The sequence below is a fragment of the Oryctolagus cuniculus genome, chromosome 1 (genome assembly GCF_964237555.1).
Source record: "Oryctolagus cuniculus chromosome 1, mOryCun1.1, whole genome shotgun sequence".
In the NCBI taxonomy this organism is placed as follows: Eukaryota; Metazoa; Chordata; class Mammalia; order Lagomorpha; family Leporidae; genus Oryctolagus; species Oryctolagus cuniculus.
In genome coordinates this window covers 212,600,637-212,624,996 of record NC_091432.1, presented here as the reverse complement: position 1 = coordinate 212,624,996, position 24,360 = coordinate 212,600,637, and the positions used below count along the sequence as shown (strand labels likewise).

General features: G+C 41.7%; 1 protein-coding gene across 3 annotated transcripts in view; it reads left to right on the top strand.

Moving 5' to 3' along the window:
• ELP1 (elongator acetyltransferase complex subunit 1) overlaps window positions 1-24,360 on the top strand; it is a 74,150-nt gene that overhangs the window by 17,212 nt on the left and 32,578 nt on the right. For all 3 annotated transcript variants that reach the window (XM_051842674.2, XM_070070982.1, NM_001082655.1), the window contains 17 exon segments: window positions 224-314; window positions 2,045-2,168; window positions 2,879-2,972; window positions 5,299-5,529; window positions 6,600-6,770; window positions 10,332-10,431; window positions 12,099-12,284; window positions 16,849-16,955; window positions 17,292-17,395; window positions 18,867-18,920; window positions 19,016-19,121; window positions 20,572-20,687; window positions 21,017-21,090; window positions 22,148-22,226; window positions 22,319-22,398; window positions 23,959-24,096; window positions 24,198-24,283. In XM_051842674.2, the coding sequence (XP_051698634.1) occupies window positions 224-314; window positions 2,045-2,168; window positions 2,879-2,972; window positions 5,299-5,529; window positions 6,600-6,770; window positions 10,332-10,431; window positions 12,099-12,284; window positions 16,849-16,955; window positions 17,292-17,395; window positions 18,867-18,920; window positions 19,016-19,121; window positions 20,572-20,687; window positions 21,017-21,090; window positions 22,148-22,226; window positions 22,319-22,398; window positions 23,959-24,096; window positions 24,198-24,283 (1,941 nt within the window).

Genomic DNA, 24,360 nt, shown 5'->3' with positions numbered 1-24,360 from the left:
TGCTGCTTTAGGTGTTAAAGGAGTTAAGAATTAGAAGAGTCCTTTGAGAACATCTGGGCCGGTTTCCCACCTCATGGATACACATTTTTAACAAGATTGATTTAGCTAGCTTTGTGAAACCATGGCAGTTTTTGTTTAGAAAGGAGTTGTTTGAAAAGTTCCAACTTGATGACGTTTATCATAATGTTTTAAATGTGTGTTTCTTTGACTCCGTATTGAACAGGAGCTCGCAAGGTCAGAGTTTGGAACCGAGAGTTTGCTTTGCAGTCAACCAGTGAGCCTGTGCCAGGACTGGGACCAGCCCTGGCTTGGAAGTGAGTGGGAGAAGAAACCTTGGGACTTCTTTTTCATTTATTTGGAACCTGGATAGGGATGGTGTTCCCCACTGAATATACACATTTACATAATACTGAAGGGTATCTTATTTTATTCATTTGGCTGTAAGCCTTTCAATCTATCAGGCTTATCTGTTTCTCTGAAGTCTGAAAAAAAAATTTTTTTTAATTTTATTTATTTGAGAGGTAGAGTTACAGACAGTGAGAGGGAGAGACAAGGAGAAAGGTCTTCCTTCCGTTGGTTCACTCCCCAGATGGCCGCAATGGCTGGAGCTGCACTGATCCGAAGCCAGGAGCCAGGTGCTTCTTTCCAGTCCTATGCGGGTGCAGGGGCCCAAGCACTTGGGCCATCTTCTACTGCTTTCCCAGGCCATAGCAGAGAGCTGGATTGGAAGAGGAGCAGCCGGGACTAGAACCAGCACCCATATGGGATGCCGGTGCTGCAGGTGGAGGATTAACATACTGTGCCATGGAGCCGGCCCCATGAAGTCTGAAATTTTTTAACAATATTTATTTATTTATTTATTTATTTGGAAGTCAGAGCTATGGGGAAGGGTAGAGAGAGAGAGAGAGAGAAATCCTCCATCTGCTAGTTCATTCTCCAAATAGCTGCAATGGACAGGTCTGGGCCAGACTGAAGTCAAGAGACAGGAGATTCTTCCAGGTCTCCCACGTGGGTGTGGTTGCCCAAGGACTTAGAGCATCCTCCACTGCTTTTCCTAGGCCATTAGCAGAGAGTTGGATTGGAAGAGGAGCAGCCGAGACATGAGCCCGTATCAGATCCTGGCGTCACAGATGGCGCCTTTACCCAGAATGTCACAGTTGGCCCTGAGGTCTGAATTCTACTTGATGAGTGGATTCTGGGCTTCCTCACAGACCTCATCATTAAAAGACCCACACATTTGTATTCCTAATTTTTTAAAGGTTATGACTGTTGACTGTGCCTAGTGAAACCATGGTGTAAAACAGCCAGACTCTGTGGGGCAAATGGAGCTTTTGTGAAATCTTCAGAGCTTCCTTCCTCTGTGTAGTCTCCCACAGTATGGGATCTGCTTGCAGAGGGACCTGCAGGCTGGATTTGGGTTCTTCCCATTTACCTCCTTGGTTCACTGCCCTTGTGGAGGTCACATTGTGCCTGTCGTATGCAGCTGCTTTGATTATAGATCTGTGTCAGTGGCATTGTTATGTGCAGAACCACTAGGTCTCTAGGATTCAGATATCTTGTTTCTCACCAGAATTTGAAAGGCATTGGATGATAGAATAAGAGAAAAGTATATTTTAATTAAGACTTTAGAGATGAATATGAATACAATGAAGAGATTTTCATTAGTTGGAGGCCTTAAAAAATGCTTGCCTGATCGTAGAATATTTCCTGAAGTCATGTAATTGAAGGAGAAATAGGTTTCAGTTTTTAGGACATTTAGAATGGTTTATATATACATATATATATGTAATTATGCAAGTATAGTCTGTATATAAGGCTTTGTGGGCAAGTAGAGGCTTTGTGCAGATCAGGAAAAGGTAGTCTTTCTTCTGGGCAAGTGTAGTTCCACACCAGGAAGAATTGCCTGCCAATCACAGGGAACTAGGGACTTAAAACTTCTTGTATGAGGAGTTTTACTGAAAGAAATTTCTTGTCTGAATTTCCCCTTGTTCTCAAACCAGCTGTATGCGCTATAGGATGTTCTAACACTCGGATTTGCTTTAAGACCCTCAGGCAGTTTGATCGCATCTACACAAAATAAACCAAACCAACAGGATGTTGTGTTTTTTGAGAAGAATGGACTTCTTCATGGACAGTTTACACTTCCTTTCCTCAAAGATGAAGTTAAGGTGGGTGCCTGAGTTGTTTGACCATCAAATCCAGAGGACTTTCATATTTGCTGGTTTTATCACGTACAGAGGTTCACAGGTGATATGGCTAGTGGGTAGAGGCTCCAGAGTAGATGATAATAAACATGCTGGCTTCTTACAACTGATTTTTTTTTAAAGATTGATTTATTTACTTGAAAGTCAGAGTTACACAGAGAAGGAGAAGCAGAGAGAGCGAGAGCAAGCGAGTGAGCGAGACAGAGGTGTTTAATCCGCTGTTTCACTTTCCAGTTGGCCTCAATGACTGGAGCTGTGCCAATCCAAAGCCAGGAGCCAGGAGCTTCTTCTAGATCTCCCACGTGGGTGCAGGGGCCCAAAACTTGGGTCATCTTATACTTTTTTCCCAGGCCATAGTAGAGAGCTGGATTGGAAGTGGAGCAGCTGGGACTCGCACCGGCGCCCATGTGGGATGCCGGCACTGAAGGAGGCAGATTTTATCTACTATGCCACAGCGCTGGTCCCCGCATAATGCATTTTTTAAAATCATTTTTTAAAATCATCTCCATGTAATGACATTTCTCAGAGTTGTTTAGTGACTCTGTAGGTTAGTAATTTATGCTAATAATGTATAGTAATTTTATTATTTGACTTTTAAGAACAGGGGATTCAGCTGTTTGTGAAGATTTTGCTGTAAATGCAAAAGGCATTGCCAGATCTTTTTCTCCTACTAGGTAAATGACTTGCTGTGGAATGCAGATTCCTCTGTGCTTGCTGTTTGGCTGGAAGACCTTCAGAGGGAAGAAGATTCCGTTCTGAAAACCTATGGTAAGACAACGGAAGTGTCTCAGCTTTATGCCCCATAAAATGTAGTTGAAAGTAGAAGGCTATGGGATTTCCTTCGTTCCTTCTTAGTCTCTTACTGGAGTCAAAGACATCTAAGTGAATATATGGGATAGGGGAGAGATTAGATTTTAATTATTTATGAGCTTTGCTCGTATCTTAGTGTTCTGTAGAGGAATAGAACCAATGGAGCATACATACACACATGCACGTTTGCATTTGAGTACTTAAAAAACTTTAGAAAATGGAATTTAAAGATAACTTTATTTTGGTGCAAAATATTTTGGAATCCCTGTATATATATTGAGAGGGGAAGGAGAGAGAACAAGCAAAAGTATTGGTTGACTTATTTTAAGGAATTGGCTCATCTGGTTGTAGGAGATGGCAGATTTGAAACCTGTGGGGCAAGTTGGAAACCCAGGGTTTCTCTATTAGAATCTTGAGGCAGAGTTGGCTTCCTTTGTGGGAAATTCAATTTCAGTATCTAAGGCCCCTGAATGAAATCACCCTGTTATGAAGGGTAATCTGCTCTACTTAGAGTCAGCCAGTTATAAATGTGAATTACATCTACAAATTACTGTCATAGCAGCATTTACACTTGTGTTTGACTGGACAGCTGGACCCTAGCCAAGTTGACACATACCATGAACCATCATAGATTGTCAGTGACTTGCATGATGACTGTGGAAAGTCAGAACACCATTAAACTAATACCAGGGAAGAGAAAGAGGAATTAGATTTGAGAGAGAACCTTTTCTTTTACTTTTAAAATGTGTAAGTAATGTGTTTTTTTAGTAAGTGTTAAGAGGTATATAGAATGTTATTGAATAAAGATGAGAAGAAAAGAAAAAATACCATATTTCTACCACTCAGTAATAATCACTTAAACTTTTCTTTTCCTCTAGGTTATCTTGTGTGTATATCTCAATATACTATGAGCTCATTTTTTTAAAAGTGTAGGTGATATATATGCAGTTTTGTCACTTTTTTTGACACTGTATCACAGGCATATTTCCATTTCAGATATACATCTGTATCACTTTAAGTTGCTTTTAGCCAGTTATTAAATCTCATACTGCTAGACATCCAAAGTTTTGTAATTTCTCATGACCACCAACAACACTACACTGACCATTTTTATTCATACATCTTTTTACCTTCTGAATTATTTCCTAAGTGGCTTCCAAACTCTTTAGTCAGTAGAACTTTTTTTTAGCTGAAATGTTACTAAGAAATTCATCACAATAGTGATATACTTTTAAAAAAGAATAATGATATCCAGGTTTCATTTCAGAGATGGATTCATTGTGTTGGAATGGGGAATACTATCTGTCAGTATTTAATTTTTAATAAAACCTCCTAAGCTATCTTAACATAAGCCAAAACTGACAACTACTGATAACTGGTGGGTGAAGTGATGGACTGTGATATGTTCAGGATAAAAATAGTGCACCTGAGCAGTTCCAGCATCTGTCCTTATGGTGCACGAACACGTGGTTTAACTTAGCAACTCATGGCAGTACAGAAGCTTTGTAAGATTTAAGAGCAAGTGTGTGAGAAGTTTAAGAAAATAAATTTCTTTATGTAACTTGTTTAGTAAAGGTTTGTTTTAATGCAGTTATGTCTTGTTCTTTTAATAGATATTAGAAAGGGTAATTGCATGCTTAAGTCCCTTGTGCATTTGAATCACAGTTAAAACTAGATTTGCTTAGAAATGACTGCATGAAGAGCACCTGGAAGAAGATAGGCATCTGGGCCTGGCATTGTGGTGTAGCTGGTAAAGCTTCCATCTGTGACACTGGCATCCCATGCGGCTGCTGGTTCATGTTCTGGTTGCTCCACTTGCAGTCCAGCTTCTTGCTAATGACCTGGAAAAAGCAGTAGAAGATGGCCCAAGTGCTTGGGCCCCTGCCACCCAGGTGAGAGACCCAGATGAAGCTCTTGATTCCTGGCTTCTTCCTGGCTCAGACCTGGTTATTGCAGCAGAATGCAACAAGTGATACTATTATTTTCTTCCCAGATCTTCATACTAAATCACTAAAACAGTGCTTTGTCTAATAATCTTCCATCATGATCATCAGGTTTGAAGGTAGAAGTGAAATAAGATTGTATACTTCTGACCTTATTTGATACTTCACATTTTATCTCTATGGAAAGCTAACTTAACAGTGGTTATTACATTACTGTTTTAATTACAAAAAAAAAAAAGGGTCATTTGAAAAAGAAAAGATTTTCCTTTTTCCCTTCTAGCTAGTGGCTTGAAATCTGGTTCCCTGACCTCTGAAGGTTTTTATTTCGTTTTCCTTTGCAGTTCAACTCTGGACTGTTGGAAATTATCACTGGTATCTCAAGCAGTGTCTGCCTTTCAGCACCTATGGGAAGAGCAAGATTGTATCTCTGATGTGGGACCCAGTGATTCCATACAGGCTGCATGTCCTCTGCCAGGGCTGGCATTACCTCTGCTATGACTGGCGCTGGACGACTGACAGGAGCTCAGGAGATAATGAGAGTGACTTGGCAAACGTGGCTGTCATTGATGGAAGTAAGCAGCTGGGAAGTGTGTCCAAGTGCCTGCAAGAAATCCTGAGCCCAGGGTCTGCAGATGTAGTTGGACAGTGGGGAGCTTTGTTTCGGTTGTTTGATTTCTTTGTACTTGTGTATTGTTTTATCTTTGGTTCAATGGGAATGCCCTTGGGTGGAATATAATCTCCTGAGAACCATATTCCCTTCCCCCTTTGCCCATTCCTTGTTGTACCCTATCCATGGCCTTTAGACATTTACTTGTGTGGCTGTTGGAGACTGAAGATATTGACCCTTTGACCCTGGGCAGAGAATTAACAAAGGTTAAGTGTCTGCTTGCCCTAACACAGATTTGTGTTGACCCTTGCACCACTCCATGTGTGTTGCTTTGTTTTCTGATAGAAGTACTCTCCATTAAGTTCATTTCAAGTCGTAGATGTCTGTCCTGTATGAGTATTATGTTGGTTTTTTGTAATTACGTTGCAAGGGTTTTGTGGGGCCTAGGTTGTCTCAGAGTGGGGGTAGAGGGTAAGGCTGAGGAATGAAGTAGCCACATGAGTAGTTTACTTATTGCTGATAACTTAAAGGTCACTTATTCTTAGACTATAATGTGAGTTAGTTGGTATACTAACTCATTTCTGTGTAGTAATCACAGTATTGATTTTATAATTTTATGTTCTGTATAGAGAACTTGATCAGATCTGCCCTACTACCAAGGCCACACATGGGAAAAATAAGAATTTTGAAGGTGTTAATTTCCTTAGTTTAGTTTGACTTGACTGAAGGCCCAGATTTAAAGCTGAAACTCTGACCTCTTTGCCTTAGTTCTTGGCACCTGAAACTTTCAGGTCAGATTTGGACTACTCTAGGCCTGGAGGTTACAATAGCCAGATATAAATAGACCCATGACACTTACTCCTCACTTGTTATACTATTTTTAAACTTACTTTTGAGAAAAACATAAAAAATTACCTTTATACATTGCTGTTTTTTACTACCAGTATTACTTAGGGGTACTGTGATGTTGAGGTGGCTTATTTTACCAGTTAACTATCCACTTGTCTAATCCTTCTCTTTTGTTTTCACTTGCAGACAGGATATTGGTGACAGTCTTTCAGCAGACTGTGGTTCCGCCTCCCATGTGCACATACCGACTGCTGCTCCCACACCCTGTGAATCAAGTCACATTCTGTGCACTCCCTAAAAAGAGTAATGACCTCGCTGTCCTAGATGCCAGTAACCAGATTTCTGTTTATAAATGTGGTATGTCAAAAAACTTACCAGGATATTCAGAATGAAATTCTTCCCCACACCTACACAGAAGCAACTTATATTTTGGTATTGCCTTAACAGTAGTTTGAAGTCTACAGTTAATTTCATTGATATTTAATAAGCTTGTGTGCCCCTTTATCCCACCCACCTCCCCTCACCCCCCAAATCCTACTCTGGCTTATGAAAGCAATTCCTTTTGCCTTATTGAACTTGAAGAGTCATTGGTTTATAAGCATAATTAATTCAGCCCTGGAAATAGTGTCATATATACTATGTATCTATTTAACATGTTTTAATGTATTTGTTGCTTTTATACATAATTTTGCTTGACCACATACTCCTCCTAGGAACTATGCCAGGGCCGGAGTTCTCTTGTCTGATAGATGAGGGGACATGGTGCCAGAGGGGTTGCAGTTTTCTTAAGCAGTAATGGACACAGACATCCTAGCTCCTAATCCAATTGTCCTTTCACAGTCCCCTTGATGCCAATTCCTTGTTGCTTTCCTGATGTACTAGGGAACCTGAAAGTTGTTTTGTTGTGTGTGAATTCTGTAGTCATCTCATAAATTATACTGGCATGTGTGATTGGTAGCCTTATTTTCAAATATCTTGTAAATTCTTAGAAAAAGCCTAGGTAGCTACTGGGAGAGAATAATCAAAATTAATTCATATTGGAATTCCCTGTTTTTTTTTTTTTATCAGCTTTTTTGTTAAATTGACAGCCTACTGCTTTTATGATTCTTATTTGGATATGTTACCAATTTCTCTGATTTGTTTCACTCTGTAAAATGCTGTTACAGTCTTCCTTAACTTTTTAAAATAACTTAAATAAATACTGATGTGTGCATTGTCAAAGTAAATCAGAAAAAGAAATTGTTTTTCAAAGAAGGCTTTCTGTTAGCCTGTCAGATCAAATTTTTGTCCTCACACGTAACTGTTCGGGTATTTTATTGCTAGTTTTGTGAGATTCAAAACAGTCAGGTGCAGATTAGTGTTACAGTACTTACTATATGATTTTATGTATCATTTTACAATGTGTGAGATGCTTTGTCCTGAATTCACTTTCTAGAAAGGTAGCCTTGTGCTAGTCCTCTGTTTCACATGTATAATTCAGTGATATACACATCAACACTTCAGAAAGCACATAGAAACCTGGAATTAAAAGATGAAGTTTATATTGATGCAAAAAATTTTTATATCTATGCAGATTTTTCATAATACACATTTTCTATGAAATTTTTGAGATACTCATGTACATATTCATATTCAGAGTTATATAGCTACCACCACAATTCAATTTTATTATAACATTTTCATCTCTCCTTAATGAAATCCTATGCCAGCCTACATTCATTTCACTTGATACTTAACAACCCCCTGTGGTGAGGTAGGGCAGGTTTAGTGTTCTGGTTTTGGGAGATTGGATGACATCAGTGTGTGATGTTGGCCATGAGAGGAGGGCTCCTGGAGGCAGAGAAAGCAGTTAGGAGAAACTGTTTTAGAACGTCTAGGTGGGAGAATAGTGAGTTAGGCCAGGGGAGAGTTTGTAGAAATGTAAAGAGAAAGATATCCAAATGCTCTGGGAAGTTTGAGGAACATGTTGTGGAGGGTTTGTTTATAAGAGAAATCTGGAAAAAGTGGGGGAATCCTTATTATTTTTTAAAGATTTATTCGTTTATTTGAAAGGCAGAGTTAACAGAGAAGGAGAGAGAGAAGGGGAGGTCTTCCATCCTCTGGTTCCCTCCCCAAATGGCCACTATGACTGGGATTGGGGCAGGCCAAAGTCAGGAGCCAGGAGCTTCTTTGGGTCTCCCACGTGAGTGCAGGGGCGCAAGCACTTGGGCCATCCTGTGCTGCTTTCCCAGACATGATTGATTGCAGAGAGCTGGATCAAAAGTGGAGCAGCTGGGATTTGAACCAGCACCCTAATGGGTTATTGGTGCTGCAGGCCAAGACTTAACCCACTGCACTACAGCTCTGACCCTGTGAGTCCTTCTTAGAATGTAGCATTTAGAGATTAGCCTCTGAAACCCCAATTGGATGAATGTGGTACCAGGACAGGCTGGGGAGAAATTAAAGAATGTGTTTGTAGAAGCAGCTGATGTCAGCTTCCAGGTTGTCCAGGAGATCTGGTAAGGGTTGAGAGCTAGTACATTTTACTGAGATAAAGAAACAATGAAAAGAAGAAGGAGCAGAAATTGAAGTCAATGTCAGAACATTCTACTTTGAGATCACATAGAGGAATAGGTCAGAGTATTGAATAAGAGTCATTAGTGCCCAAGAGAAAACAGTGCTTGTTGCAAGTGAACTTGGAGGCAACTGATTGGCACTGGAGTGGTGTGAAGACAGATTAGTTGCCAAAATTTTCAAAGGTGGCATTTGATGTGTCCTGAGTATCACCTCTTTTTCTCCTTTACTGTTTATTGGTCGTTATTTGCCAGACCCTTTTCTAGTCATTGCATTTGTGGAGTTTATCAGATGGCATGATCTGTAGAGAAAAATTATCCACGATGGGGTTATAGGGAAAGCTTGAATCTAGGGTCGTGTGGAGAAGGTGGCTTTTGTATTTAAGGTGACTAGGGAAGCAGAACCCTAGGGTAAAAAGAGTATTCTGGGGGCCGGCGCTGTGGCACAGCAGGTTAATGCCCTGGCCTGAAGTGCTGGCATTCCATATGGGTGCTAGTTTGAGACCTGGCTGCTCCACTTCCGATCCAGCTCTCTGCTGTGGCCTGGGAAAGCGGTAGAGGATGGCCCAAGTCCTTGGGCCCCTGTACCCACATGGGAGATCTGGAGGGGGCTTCTGGCTCCTGGCTACGGATTGGCACAGCTCCGGCCGTTGCGGCCAATTGGGGAGTGAACTATCGGATGGGAGACTCTCTCTCTCTCGCTCTTGCTCTCTCTCTAGCTCTGACTTTCAAATAAATAAATAAACCTTTGAAAAAAAAAGAGTATTCTGAGCAGAGTAAAAAACACCTGCAAAGATGCTGCTGTGTTTCAGAAATAGCCAGGAGGCTAGGGTGGCTGTCAGGGACGTGAGGGGAGGGTGGTGGGTAGTGTTGTGAGCGTGACAAGGGACAGCAGGCCCTCAAAGACTGTGACTCTAAGTGAGATTGTAGAGTGGAACAGAAGAACGCTGTGTTCTTGCCTTTGTAAAGATTTACAATGATCACTGTGCATGAGTAAACTGGATCAAAAATGCAAAGAGGGTATCCTTTAAACGAGTGCTTAGGACTTCAGATCATGGAGAGTTACTGAGAAATGGTTGTAGGACCACGGAGGAACCAACACTGCAGGAGACAGCAGCCTGTCCACCTGGGCTGGCTGGCATGAGGTCTCGTGAGGTGTGACAGTTATGACAGATATGGTTTACTAAGGCAAAAGTTGGTTTTGTTTAAACTTGAAAAATAGGCAAAGATTTAAGAAAGAAATTGAGATGTGGTTATTTTCTAGATTGCTTTATTTGCCTTCTAGAATCGACAATTGCATATAGTATTTGGTATTAGGAGCAATATTTATAGTTTGTAATGATAATATTTACAATTTTGTTTTTAGGTGATAGTCCAAGTATGGACCCCACAGTGAAACTGGGAGCTGTGGGTGGAAATGGATTTAAAGTCTCCCTTAGAACACCTCATCTGGAAAAGAGATACAAGTAGGTTCTTAATTATCCTGGACCTCTGAGAATATAATCCTAAATTCACTAACTGTTAAACTGCCTGATGCTGAGTAGAACAGAAATAGAACGCTAGGGCTCTGGTTGGGGAAGCTAGTCACTTGGCTGTTCAGAATGTCATGTATTTTGATGAGTGGCAGGGGAGCGTGGGTTGTAAACTAGCCTAGATCCACTCCCCACAGTAGCCCTTAGTTCTCTTGGAAACTTACAGGAAAGATGGAGGTGATGGTGATCAGGCAGAGTTGTACTCCCTTGCATCAGTGAGGGTGTGTAAGTTGTTAATGTAGAAATGGCCTCATATAGCCTTTGTCTTTGCCTCATCTCAGACTCTAGATCCTCAGCTTGGAAATCAGTGGGTTTTCCTACTGAAACTGTATTAGAAACAACTGGATACAATTGAATGCCTCAGGTACACTCTAGGAGTTTGCTGTGACCCAGAAGCCAAACTTGTAATGCCACTTCTGTGGGAAAATGTTTTTTAAAAGTGTTATTTGAGTAAGTGCTTCCAGATAAGAAAATAAAGTGTAGAGGTTAGGTATCTTCCCAAAGATGTGGACCTGGTAGCCAGAGGATCTGGGTTTTGATTCTCTTCTGTTTTATAAATCCATGGTGGTTCTTTACTGAACTGTCGCACCTCCTGGAAGTATTTATTCCTAAATTAATAGAAATAATCTCCTGAGTGCAACAAATAATAGAATTTAGTAAGTATTATATACTTTAAATATATGTGATGTATATATCCAACCTGTGTGTTGTTTAGGGACTGTTTAGTAGTTTTTAAAGAAATTTACATGCATTATTTCATTTCAGAGCCTTGATACTACTAGAGAGGGGACAGAGACATAAGGCAAAGTTGAAAGTGTGAGACAGTTTAGAATGTGGTTACATTAAAAAAAAATAAAATGGGAGGATAACTCCAAGTCTTCAGAGATCTCATAATGACACAAGTATTTCTCTTGAACCTTGAAGAAGGAGTAAGCTTAGGATTTGAAAGGACTGAGGGTGCTGGGTCTGGGGGAGGAGAGTGTTGGTGACTAATAGATAGGGAGGATCCTGTGTAGAAAGAACACCTTGGGCTGAGTGCAGTGCAGGGGCTGAGTCCAGAGAGGCTGTTGAGTGGGAACGTGCGGCTAGCGGCAGCTGAGCATTTGTCTCTGGATCTAAAGGCAGGCAATATATGGTATGGGTTCCTATGCGAGGTTGCAAAATGAGTGCACTGATCAAAAGGCTACCTAAGGAAGGTGTTGGAGACAAGAAGACCATCTCTGGAGCTAGTCAGTCACGTTGATATGAGGTGCTTAATCTCCTGAGACCCAGAGATCTGCTGGAGCCCGGATTGAGTGTTGGTACCTGATTAGGTAGAAGGGCTCTGGCGTTCATTAGTGTAGGGCTTGGGCCCCGATGTTTTTGTGTATTCAACTTCCTGAATTGTTCCCTTCAAATTTAAACATATCAGGGGGCTAAGAAATTTAACTTGAAGTAAGTATAAAAACATTCTTGAGCCAATCAAGCATTATTACTGTTACTCAGTTTTTATTCCTCTTAATAATTAGGAATTGGGTGTATACAAGGTAGTTCATTCGGGAGGATCTTTGTGCTTTTAAAGTTCTATTCATGTCTTAAATATTCTCCAATATTTAAAACAGAATTCAGTTTGAGAGTAATGAAGATCAAGAAACAAACCCACTGAAGCTCAGCCTTCTCTCCTGGATTGAAGAAGACATTTTCTTGGCCATCTGCCACAGTCAGTGCAGCCCCCAGCAGTCTGTCATTCACCGCTTGACTGTGGTCCCTTGCGAGGTGGACGAGGAGCAAGGGCAGCTCAGTGTCAGGTATTGCTATGCACATACATCTCTATAAACAAATGGAGGAGCATGTTTGTCTTTTTATTTTATTTTATTTTGGCTTCTAGTTAGCAAGGTTGAGAAGCGGTAGCTTTCCTGGTAGGCATATTTAGCTTAGCAAGATTAAGTCTAGTTTTGAATTACATCAAAATAACCAACCAAAAATATATAGCAAGAAAGTAAAAAATAGGACAAATACCCATAAAGAGGCAGAACATTTTCAAGTTATGTTAAATATTTTAATTCATCATGTACAAACATTCTTGCAGAGTAACTATTAGATCTTAGAACTTATGTTAATAAAGATGGCTAATTCTCATGGGCTAATGTAATGGGAAGAGATTACAAATGTAGATATGCTTCCTTTTGATGTGGTGACTTCAAAAGGCTTCTTCTGACTACCTCGTCTATACATCCTGTTTGACGTTAGACTGCCTTTGCCATCAGAAAGTCATCTTCGTTTTTCTTTGCTGAAATTTCTATGCTCCCTGTACCTGAGTTTTGTTTTGATTCCTGACCACATCTTCATCATGTAACAGACTTCTGATGTTCTTTTCTATAATATAAGCCTGTTGGGCAGCAGATAGCATTCTGGCCAACTCCCAGAGCTCCCCTTAGGTTTCAATATCAGAACTTGGCAACTAGTCATATACTGATATTATCCCCAGATTTGTTTGTAATTAAAGCTCTACTTGTTAGATTTATATTTTGAGAACCCTCATTGCTGTTGAAAGAAAAACTGCAGGGTGGGCTTTGTGCTGCAGTAGGTTAAGCTGCCATTTGGGACTTCGACATCTGTACTGGCCCCAGGTCAGATTCTGGCTACTCTGCTTATGATCCAGCTTCCTGCTCATGTGCCTGGGAGGCAGCAGATGATGACTGAAGTTTTGGGCCCCTGTCACCCATGTGGGAGCCTAGGTTGAAGTCCTGGCTTCTGACTTGCCTGGCCCAGGTTTGGCTATTGTGGCTATTTGGGAAGTGAACCAGCAGATGGAAGATTGATCTTTCTCTCTGTCTCTCTGTCTGTCATTCCACCTTTCAAATACATACATCTTGAAAGAAAAAAAGAAAAACTGAGACTAGTTAAATATAACAGTTTTCTTGAGAAAGAAAAAAAGATTCTAGAACTAGGTGGCACTCCAGGCCAAGATGATTGAGAATGCCCCTTCTTTTAATGTGGTGAGCTACTTTTCTAATCAGAACAAAAGGAAAAGACATGTAGGGTTTACCTGATTGGTACAATTTGACATGGCTTTATTTGGGCATAATTTGAGCAGCCTTGAACCTCAAATTAACTGAGGGGTCAGCTACTAGAATTGGCCAACATGCATTTAGTCAGTTGCAAATGTGTACTCTTTAAGTTAGGGGACAGCCTGCTGGCACATAAAGTTAAGTTATGGTTCACTATATATGGGGGCACATTCGGGCCAAACTCATTGGTAAGTGCAGAAGTTGGTTTAGGCCTGCTTATTCTTCCTCAACTTTGGAAAATTAAGAACCTTTCCTTATTATATATAAACGACATAATACAGTCATTCGTTTTTAATCTTTTATTCATAATGCTTCATGATACAGCGGGTCTTCAGAAAGTTCATGGAAAATACATGTTACATGGGAGACCAGGAGGAAGCACCTGGCTCCTGGCTTCAGGTCGGCACAGTGTGCCAGCCGTAGCAGCCATTTTGGGGGGAACCAATGGAAGGAAGACCTTTCTCTCTGTCTGTCTCTCTCTCAGTGTCTAACTCTGCCTGTCAAAAAAAAAGAAAAGAAAATACATGTTACAGAAGAACTATGCATAGATTTCCAAAAAATTGTACCAAAATAAATTTAGAATTCCATTTTTATGTTAAATTTTTGAAGTACCTTCATAATTTGAAGAAACTTTCTGTGAATATGTCGAGATGCAGAATATGTTTTAGATATATGGAACACTCAAAGTTAATGGGATTTTACTTTATAAAGAAAAGTTGAGTGATTTACATAAGACATTGGAAATGTTTACATTTTACAGGTTTTATTTCCTCAAAAAATTTTTATTTTTCTTAAAGATTTATTTATTTATTTGAAAGGCAGAGTTACAGAGAGGCAGAGTCTGAGAGGGAGAGTGAGAGAGGTCTTCCATCTGCTGGTTCACTCCCCAAATGGCCACAACAGCCAGAGCTGGGGTGATCCGAAGCCAGGAGCTTCTTTCAGGGCTCCCACATGGGTGCAGGGGCCCAAGGATTTGGGCCATCTTCTACTGCTTTCCCAGGCCATTGCAGAGAGCTGGATCGGAAGTGAAGCAGGTAGGACTCAAACCCATATGGGATGCCAGCACTGGTAGGTGGCAGCTTTACCTGCTACACCACAGCACTGGCCCCCTCAAAAAAAATTTTTTTTGACAGGCAGAGTGGATAGTGAGAGAGAGAAAAAGAGAGAAAGGTCTTCCTTCTCTGTTGGTTACCCGCCAATGGCCGCTGCAGCCAGCGTGTTGCGGCCGTCACACTGTGCTGATCCGAAGCCAGGAGCCAGGTGCTTCTCCTGGTCTCCCATGCGGGTGCAGGGCCCAAGGACTTGGGCCATCCTCCTCTGCACTCCCTGGCCACAGCAGAGAGCTGGACTGGAAGAGGAGCAACCGGGACAGAAACCGGCACCCCGACCGGGACAATAACCCGGGATACCGGCACCGCAGGCAGAAGATTAGCCTAGTGAGCCGCGGTGCTGGCCAAAAAAAATTTTTTTTAAAGTTTTATTTATTTTAAAGATTTATTTATTTATTTGAAAGTTTGAGTTACACAGAGAGGGAAGGAGAGGCAGAGAGAGAGAGAGAGAGAGAGGTCTTCTATCCACTGGTTCACTCCCCAATTGGCCACAATGGCCAGAGCTGCAATGATCCGAAACCAAGAGCGAGGAGCTTCTTGTGGGTCTCCCACATGGGTACAAGGGCCTAAGGACTTGGGCCATCTTCCACTGCTTTCCCAGGCCATAACAGAGAGCTGGATTGAAAATGGATTAGCTGGGTCTTGAACTGGCACCCATATGGGATGCCGGCACTGCAGGCAGCGATTTTACCTACCATGTCACAGTACTGGCCCCAAGTTTATTTATTTATTTATTTATTTGAAAGGCAGAGTTAGAGGGAGATCTTCTTTCCACTGATTGACTCCGCAGATGGCTGCAACAGTCAGGACTAGGCCAGGCTGAAGCCAGGAGCCAGGAGTTTTGAGGTTTCCCACATGGGTAGCAGGGGCCCAAGGTCTTGGGCCATCATCTGCTGCTTTTCCCAGGCATATTAGCAGGGAGCTGGATTGGAAATGGAGCATCTGGGACAAGAACTGGTGCCCATTTAGGATGCCAGCATTGTAGGCGGCAGCTTACTCGCTGTGTCACAAAGCCAACCCCCAAATTTGAAATTCTTTGTCTTTAGCTTGTAGAAGGAAAAATGAAAGGCAGTCATCTTATTTGCTGTGAAGGAGACGAGAAGTGATTTACAATATGTTTCTGTTGCTTTGGTTTTCTCAAGAAAGCTAATTTTGTTTCTATAAAATGTGATTATTGATGTCTTTTTTCTTTTTTTAAGATTTATTTATTTGAGAAGCAGAGTTACAGAGGAGAGACAGAGAGAGAGATCTATCTGCTAGTTCATTTGCCAAATGGCTGCAACAGCTGAAGCAAGGCCGTTTCAAAGCCAGAAGCCAGGAGTTTTCTTCCTGGCTCCCATGCAGGTGCAGAGGCCCAAGCACTTGAGAATTTTCTTCCACTACTTTCCAAGGCTGTTAGCAGAGAGCTGGATCGAAGTGGAGCAACCAGGACTGTAACTAGCACCCATATAGTATGCCAGTGCTGCAGATGGAGACTTAGCCTACTATGCCACAGCACTGACCCTGATTATTGATGTCTTAAAAGCAATATACTTTGAAGTCCTTTGATTATTTTATAACTGTTATTAGCTTACATTTACTATAGCTTGAACTTCATAAAAGATACTCTTTTAAGCGTGTTCCCTGTGTTGGCTCATTTATTTCTCACCATAGCTCTGTAAAGTATGTGCTTTCAGCACTGCCATTTTATTGATGGGGCAACTGAGGTGCAGAGGAGTTTTGTAACTTGCTCCATATCATACAGCTGGGAGCAGGATCTAATGAGAACAGAGTCTGTTCTCTTAATCTCTTGATAATTTAGCTTCATAAAATTTGAGGGCCGGCACCACGGCTCAATAGGCTAATCCTCTGCCTGCGGTGACGGCACACCGGGTTCTAGTCTCGGTCGGGCAGGAGCCAGGTGCTTCTCCTGGTCTCCCATGGGGTGCAGGGCCCAAGCACCTGGGCCATCCTCCACTGCACTCCCTGGCCACAGCAGAGAGCTGGCCTGGAAGAGGGGCAACCGGGACAGAATCCAGAGCCCCGACCAGGACTAGAACCCGGTGTGCCAGCGCCACTAGGTGGAGGATTAGCCTATTGAGCCGCAGCGCAGGCCCCTTGTCTGTTTTTAAAACTTGTGAACTGTTGCTACTTTTGAGAGTAATAATTGTTCATAATACTTCTTTTTTTTTTTTTTTTTTAATTTTCATCAGTTCATCCATATCGGTGGATGGGATCATAATCAGTATGTGTTGCAATTCCAAAACCAAATCGGTAGCATTACAGCTGGCTGATGGCCAGATACTTAAGTACATTTGGGGTAAGTATCAAATTGGTAGGAGAGTATGTATGTGACTTAAATAGATATTTAATTCTTTTTGTACTTGTGAGTAACTTGTCAATGTATCAGTGATTGTTAGGCCTTGTAATTACCCTGGAAAACTCTTAAGCTAGAGTGGAATTAGCAGATATATACTTCTGTGTTCTTTGTGATGAACTGGAGTACTTTAATTACTTTCCAATACACATTTAAATGCAAATACATTTGGGAAATGATCCAAATTGCATGTTAAATGTTTTATCAAGTATTAGTTTTGACAGGTTTTTAACAAAGAGCAGATTAGCTATTTGTAAGCCAGATCTCTTCATTTTGCAGAGTCACCTTCTCTGGCTGTTGAGCCGTGGAAGAACCCTGGTGGATTTCCCATTCAATTTCCTTATCCATGCATACAGACTGAACTGGCCATGATTGGAGGAGAGGTAAGTGAACACAAAGCAGGAAAATCTGCCACTTAAAGAGGTTACCCAGGGACTGACAGCATTAGGTAGAAGGAGCATGGGCTTTGGAGTTGGGAGTTTAGTTGGTCTCTAAATCCCAAGGCAGCAATGGGAAGTTAATGCACTCTCCCGAGCCATACCTTCTTCATCTATAAAATAAGAAAATCAAAATCTATCTTTTAAGGTTTTGGAAAAACTATAAAAGATAATATTTTTATCCCTGTTATACAGCTTATTGAAAGTTTTATTAAATGTCTTTTTATGAAAACACAGCTGTGATCTCAAAAATAGTGTTCAGTAGGTTGTCATTCAACAAATACTAGAATGTCTATTATGGTGGGCGGTGGAATACGGTGGTTACAAACAAAGCAACAGGTGAATCCTTTCTCTTCTGGAAGTTGTAGTCTAGCAGTGTAGCTGTATTTATTCCTTCTGTTGCAAGAGTAAAAGAAATGAGCAGTGTGTAATGGTAGAGAATAGTGAGGGATATATGGAGGAGGAGGGCACTAAGAAGATAGTAGCTATTGAGCCGGCGCCGCGGCTCACTAGGCTAATCCTCCACCTTGCGGCGCCGGCACACCGGGTTCTAGTCCCGGTCGGGGCGCCGGATTCTGTCCCGGTTGCCCCTCTTCCAGGCCAGCTCTCTGCTATGGCCAGGGAGTGCAGTGGAGGATGGCCCAGGTGCTTGGGCCCTGCACCCCATGGGAGACCAGGAAAAGCACCTGGCTCCTGGCTCCTGCCAGGATCAGCGCGGTGCGCCGGCTGCAGCGGCGGCCATTGGAGGGTGAACCAACGGCAAAGGAAGACCTTTCTCTCTCTGTCTCTCTCTCTCACTGTCCACTCTGCCTGTCAAAAAAAAAAAAAAAAAAAAAAAAAAAGATAGTAGCTATAAGAATGGCAATACTTCTTTTGTAGTCCCAGAAAGCCTCTGAGCCAGTGATGTGTAGGCAGAGATGTTAAATAAAAGAAGTTTGTCTCCCCAGAAAGAAAGAGAGATCTTCTGTCTGCTGGTTCATTCCCAAATGGCTGCAACAGCTAGGGCTGGGCTAGGCCAAAGCCACAAGCCAGGAACTCCAACTGGTCTCCCACATGGGTGGCAAGGAGACCAAGTACTTCAGCCATCCTCTACTGCATTCACAGGCACATTAGCAGGGACCTGGATTGGAAACAGCAGCTGGGACTTGAACCAGGCTTCCAATATGGGACGCCTGTGTTGCAAAGCAGTGGCTTAACCCACTGCAACACAGTGCTGGCTCCTGATTTAAAAAAAAAAAAAACTTTCTACCAAGATAAACTTCTTCCCATTCCATTTTCCATGAGCTTTTTGAAGTATCCTTTATATTCAGGCCTGATTACAAGGATTTTGTTGGGGAGTAGAACTATATAGTACAAAGGTTAGGTTTAACTAGTTTGAAATAAAATTGCTTATTGTTTCACTTTTATTTCTTTGTAGGAATGTGTCCTTGGTCTGACTGACAGATGTCGCTTTTTCATCAATGACACTGAGGTATCAGGGTTTGGTTTGATGTTGGATCCTTTTTACTTTCTTGGCTACAAGTAGTAAAGCTAACTTTCGCTCCCATCTTTCTTGCATTGTTGCAGGTTGCATCAAATATCACATCATTTGCAGTTTACGATGAGTTTTTATTGTTGACGACCCATTCCCACACCTGCCAGTGTTATTGCCTGAAGGATGCCTCAATTAAAAGTAAGTTTTCAGTAAAATAAAATAGAAATAGTCCCTCTTTCAATGTCTTTTGTCTTTTAGAGTTTTGATGACATTTTAAATTCTTCACCTCCTTTGGCTTTTTATCACAGAGGACTAAACTGGAGGAAACCTGAGTTCATTTCTGTAGCCCTTATTCTCAATGGAGTATCTGATTTAAATCATTCTGTACAAGTTAGCAGACTTCTTTATTATTTTTTTAAAGATATATTTATTTGAAAGAGTTACAGAGAGAGGTAGAGACAGAGAGAGAGGTCTTCTATCTGCTGGTTCACTCCCTAGATGGCCACAACAGCTGGAGCTGCACCGATCTGGAGCCAGGAGCTTCTTTCGGGTCTCCCACATGGATGGGTGCAGGGGTCCAAGGACTTGGGCCATCTTCTACTGCTATTCCAGGCCATAGCAGAGAGAGCTGGATTGGAAGTGGAGGAGCCAGTAGTAGAACCGGTGCCCATATGGGATGCTGACACTTCAGGCCAGGGCTTTAACCTGCTGTGCCACAACGCTGGCCCCCAGACTTCTTTTTAAAGATTTATTTTATTTCTATTTGAAAGGGTTACCGAGAGAGAGAGGAAGCCAGAGAGAGAGAGAAAGAGAGGTCTTCTATGTATTGGTTCATTCCCCAAATGGCCACAATGGCTGGGGCTAGGCCAGGCTGAAGCCAGGAAAAGGAGCTTCTTCCAGGTCTCTCAAGTGGGTGCAGGGACCCAGTACTTGGGCCATCTTCTGCTGCTTTCCCAGGTGCATTAGTGGGGAGTTGAATCAGAAGTGGAACAGCTGGGACTCAAACTGGTGCCCATATTGGATATTGACATGGCGGGCAACACATTGCCACAATATTGGCCCCAAGTTTACAGACTTTCAAAGGAGGGTTTTCCTTAAGAAGGACATTCAAGAAATTTCATTATATAACTAACTTGAAATTTTGAGTTACTGTGTAGGTTTCAAGCTACCAGTGTGCTTTCAGTATATTATCTAACTTTTCTCACTGTGACTACCCTTTGTTGTATATCTGGACTCCATCTCATCATTTGTAGGATATTGGCTCCATTTTTTCTTGTATTCCACACCCCATCTTTGGGTGTGTTTTCCTTATTCTGAAAAGCCCACTTACTTTCTTTGCTTCTGACTTGGAAATGGCATCTTTGTTTCATTTATTTGGTTATAGTACACTGATAATGCTAAGAAAGAGAGAAGCTCCCTAATCCTTCCTGTGTTTTTCCAGATCACTTGAGAACTTGTGTATATGAATATGCATAAGGGCTGTGTGTAGGAGAGAGGGCAGTTTCCAGAAGGACTCAGGGTTTGGAGGTTGAGTGGAGACCAAAGGAACCTGGTAGTTAATTGTTTTCTTCTAGTTCAGATAATATGTGTGGTTTCACTGCAATTACTGGAGAGAGAATTTTTAAGCCTTGCCCAATGATATCTTTAGCATTACAGGCAGGTCTGAGCAGCAGTCACGTGTCTAATGGGGAGATTCTGCGCAAGGTGGAGAGGGGTTCACGGATTGTCACCGTTGTGCCCCAGGACACAAAGCTTATATTACAGGTAAGCTGATTTTTCAAGCTATCCTTCTGATTGTCACTATGTCAGTACCGAGCAGAATTGTACTTTAGGATCCCTTGTCATTTCTATTCATTCATTATAAACCTTCCTTGCTAGGTTGTCTGTTAGCTTTATGCAAAGGAATGTTCATACGGTTTATGACCAGTGAGACTCAAAAGGAAACTTTTTTTTGAAAGTCAAGATACTGAGCACAACTAGATTCTGCTAAAAGTATGCCCATTTTAAAACATTGCAGTGGTTCTCTTTGAAGAGTTCAGTAGAATTGTGTATCCTTCTACTTAAAAGTGTTATTTTGATTTATTTATTCCAAGATGCCAAGGGGGAACTTAGAAGTTGTTCATCATCGAGCCCTGGTTTTAGCTCAAATTCGCAAGTGGTTGGACAAGTAAGTGCTATATATATGACTAGTTGTTTTGTGATCCATGTGAAACAAGAAGTGTTTCATTGTGATTTTTAAAACTTAAAAACTGACAAAGCTTCATTTCAGGTATTTTTAGTCAGTTTTAGTTCCTTCTTACCTTCTCCTCCTCTCCCCATCCCATCTCCCTCTCTTCCTCTTTAGTACTGTATGTTGTAGTAGACATTCTTTTATCAGAAAGAATCTTAAAGCTTGTCATATAAAGCAAGTCTTCTGTTAACCTAGGGTATCTCTGTAGGCTTTCAAGTTGTCCTGTGAACCCAGAGAAATTGTACACCAGATTGTGTCTGTGTTTATTTATCTAGATAGAAAGTCTGAATGCTTCAACAGATTGATAGAGGGGCCTGTGACCCAAAAAAACCTGAGACACTATTATGCAGGAAATGATCCATTTGCTGGGCCTGTTTAGGGAAAACTTTATATTAGAAGGGTCTGCATAATGTTTTGTTGAAAAAGTAGACCTAAGTTCTGTCAGAGTTTTCTGTTGTGTGTATGTGGGGATGTAGTCCTCAGACTGCTGGGATCAAACCTTTTCAGTGGACAGTGAGAGAGAGAGACAGAGAGAAAGGTCTTCCTTTTGCTGTTGGTTCACCCTCCAATGGCCGCCACGGCTGGCGCGCTGTGGCTGGCACACCGCGCTGATCCGAAGGCAGGAGCCAGGTGCCCCTCCTGGTCTCCCATGGGGTGCAGGACCCAAGTACTTGGGCCATCCTCCACTGACCTCCCGGGCCACAGCAGAGAGCTGGCCTGGAAGAGGGGCAACCGGGACAGAATCCGGTGCCCCGACCGGGACTAGAACCTGGTGTGCCGGCGCTGCAAGGCGGAGCATTAGCCTAGTGAGCCGCGGCGCCGGCCAGTCTCTGGTTTTGTCATCCTATAATTTCAGAGTTGAAATCCAGTAGTAGCTGTGAGGCAAAGAGGCTGTAAACTGATATAACTGGTTTGTATGCTGATGACAACATTCTGGGTCCGGGAAGCTTTGTTTTTGTGCAGTATCCTTTTTCTCTCTTCTGTCTCTTTACAGAATTATGTTTAAAGAAGCATTTGAATGTATGAGAAAACTAAGAATTAATCTCAATCTGATTCATGATCATAACCCTGAGGTAACTTTGTAAATCTGACTTTGTAAATCTGGTTTATTTTATACTTGAAATATTGTGATCTGAACTAAAATGTTTTGTGCTTTTTTTGGTAGGTATTTCTTCAAAATGTGGAAACTTTCATAAGGCAGATAGATTGTGTAAATCATATTAATTTGTTTTTCACAGAATTGAAGTAAGTATTTTCAATAATTTATGAATATCATTGCATTAATTTTCTTGCTAAGGAAATCATACATGTATATCTAGAGGAGAAAAACAACCTTAGTAACACTCTTAGATGCCAGTAGGTTTTTGCTCATTTCTTTGGAAAACAGCCTACTTAAGACTATGACTTCAAAATTTGTCATTCAGAATTATTGATTTTTTTGGGTAGACATGTTAAACTATCTGTTTTTCTTAGGAGATTGAAATCAATTGGTATCTTTCTCTGTGATGATTATTTTCCAATTTTTTAATGAAACATTTTAAACAGAAAAGTTGAGAGACTTGTCCAGGAAGCATCTGGTACTACCACCCAGCCTCTCCAGTTCTTATTTTACTGTATATGTATTATCATTGTCTAATATGTCCATCTGTCATTCATCTTGTCTTTACACAAATTTCAAATGACGTTGTAGATATTAGTCTGCCTTACCTCTTAGTACTTCACCTTGCTTGACATAATGAGAGTATTATGGATAGGTTCATTTAGGACTTTTTTCGTGGTCAAATTTATCTACATTGAAACACACCACAAATCATAAGTGTGAAATTTAGCAAGTATAAAGTTTCTGTAGCCTGAGCCTCTGCTGAGTTAGAGAGCATTTCCCTCTTCTTGGATAGTTCCCTCAGATTCCTTCTTGGTCAGTCCCTGTCCCGTTCTGTAGGCAAGTACTGTGCAGAGTAGTTGTGCCTATTTAAGAATATCTCAGGCCTGCGCCGTGGCTCACTAGGCTAATCCTCTGCCTTGCGGCGCCGGCACACCGGGTTCTAGTCCCGGTCGGGTCGCCGGATTCTGTCCCGGTTGCCCCTCTTCCAGGCCAGCTCTCTGCTGTGCTCAGGGAATGCAGTGGAGGATGGCCCAAGTGCTTGGGCCCTGCACCCCATGGGAGACCAGGATAAGTACCTGGCTCCTGCCATCAGATCAGCGCGGTGCGCCGGCCGCAGCACGCTGGCCGCAGCGGCCATTGGAGGGTGAACCAACGGCAAAGGAAGACCTTTCTCTCTGTCTCTCTCTCTCACTGTCCACTCTGCCTGTCAAAAAAAAAAAAAAAAAAAAAAAAAAAAAAAAAAAAAAAGAGAGAGAGAGAGAGGGTTGAATCCAGCAAAGATTTGCTGTGGATTCACTCTATTTAAAAAAAAAAATCTTATAAATGGAATCATATGGTATTGGTTCTTCTGTGTAAATAATGTTGCTTTCATTCATTGTCTTGAGAGACTTTTGCAAGTATTATCAGGTAGTCCTTTTCTTCATTACCAAGTCATGTGCCATTGTGTAACTATACCACTATTCATTCCGCTGGTGCTGGACACCTAGATTATACCCTCTTTGGGGTTAATGTGAAGAAAACATTTATGAACATTATCCTGTAAGACTTTTGTAGATAGTTTCATTTTTTAATATTTTTATAATTAAACTCTTGCAAAAGCCATTCGTATTTTTTGTCTCATCAGCATGCCAGGTATGTGTTAGTAATTTGATTACAGAGCCTTGTGTTCCCTTAGTGACCCATTCATACACAATTGTTCTCAGGGAAGAAGATGTCACAAAGACCATGTACCCTCCACCAGTTCCCAGCAGTGTCCAGCAGTCCAGGGATCCTGGTGGGACAAAGCTCGACCTTATCTGTGATGCTCTGAGGGTAGCCATGGAGAATATAAATCCTCACAAGTACGTTTGCCGCCATGCATGGGCATCTTGAATCACAAAAGTCCAAGTTTGTTCCAGGTCAGCTTATTCAGTTTTCTGGTGTTTTCCACTTGTTACCTTAGGTACTGCCTGCCAATACTCACATCTCACGTGAAGAAAACAACTCCAGAATTGGAGATTGTGCTGCAGAAGGTACACGAGCTTCAAGGTAGAGACCTGCTCACAGAGAGTGTGTTTAACTTGGCCTTGACTGTCACTATTCTGAGATGATCATTGCCACTTCAC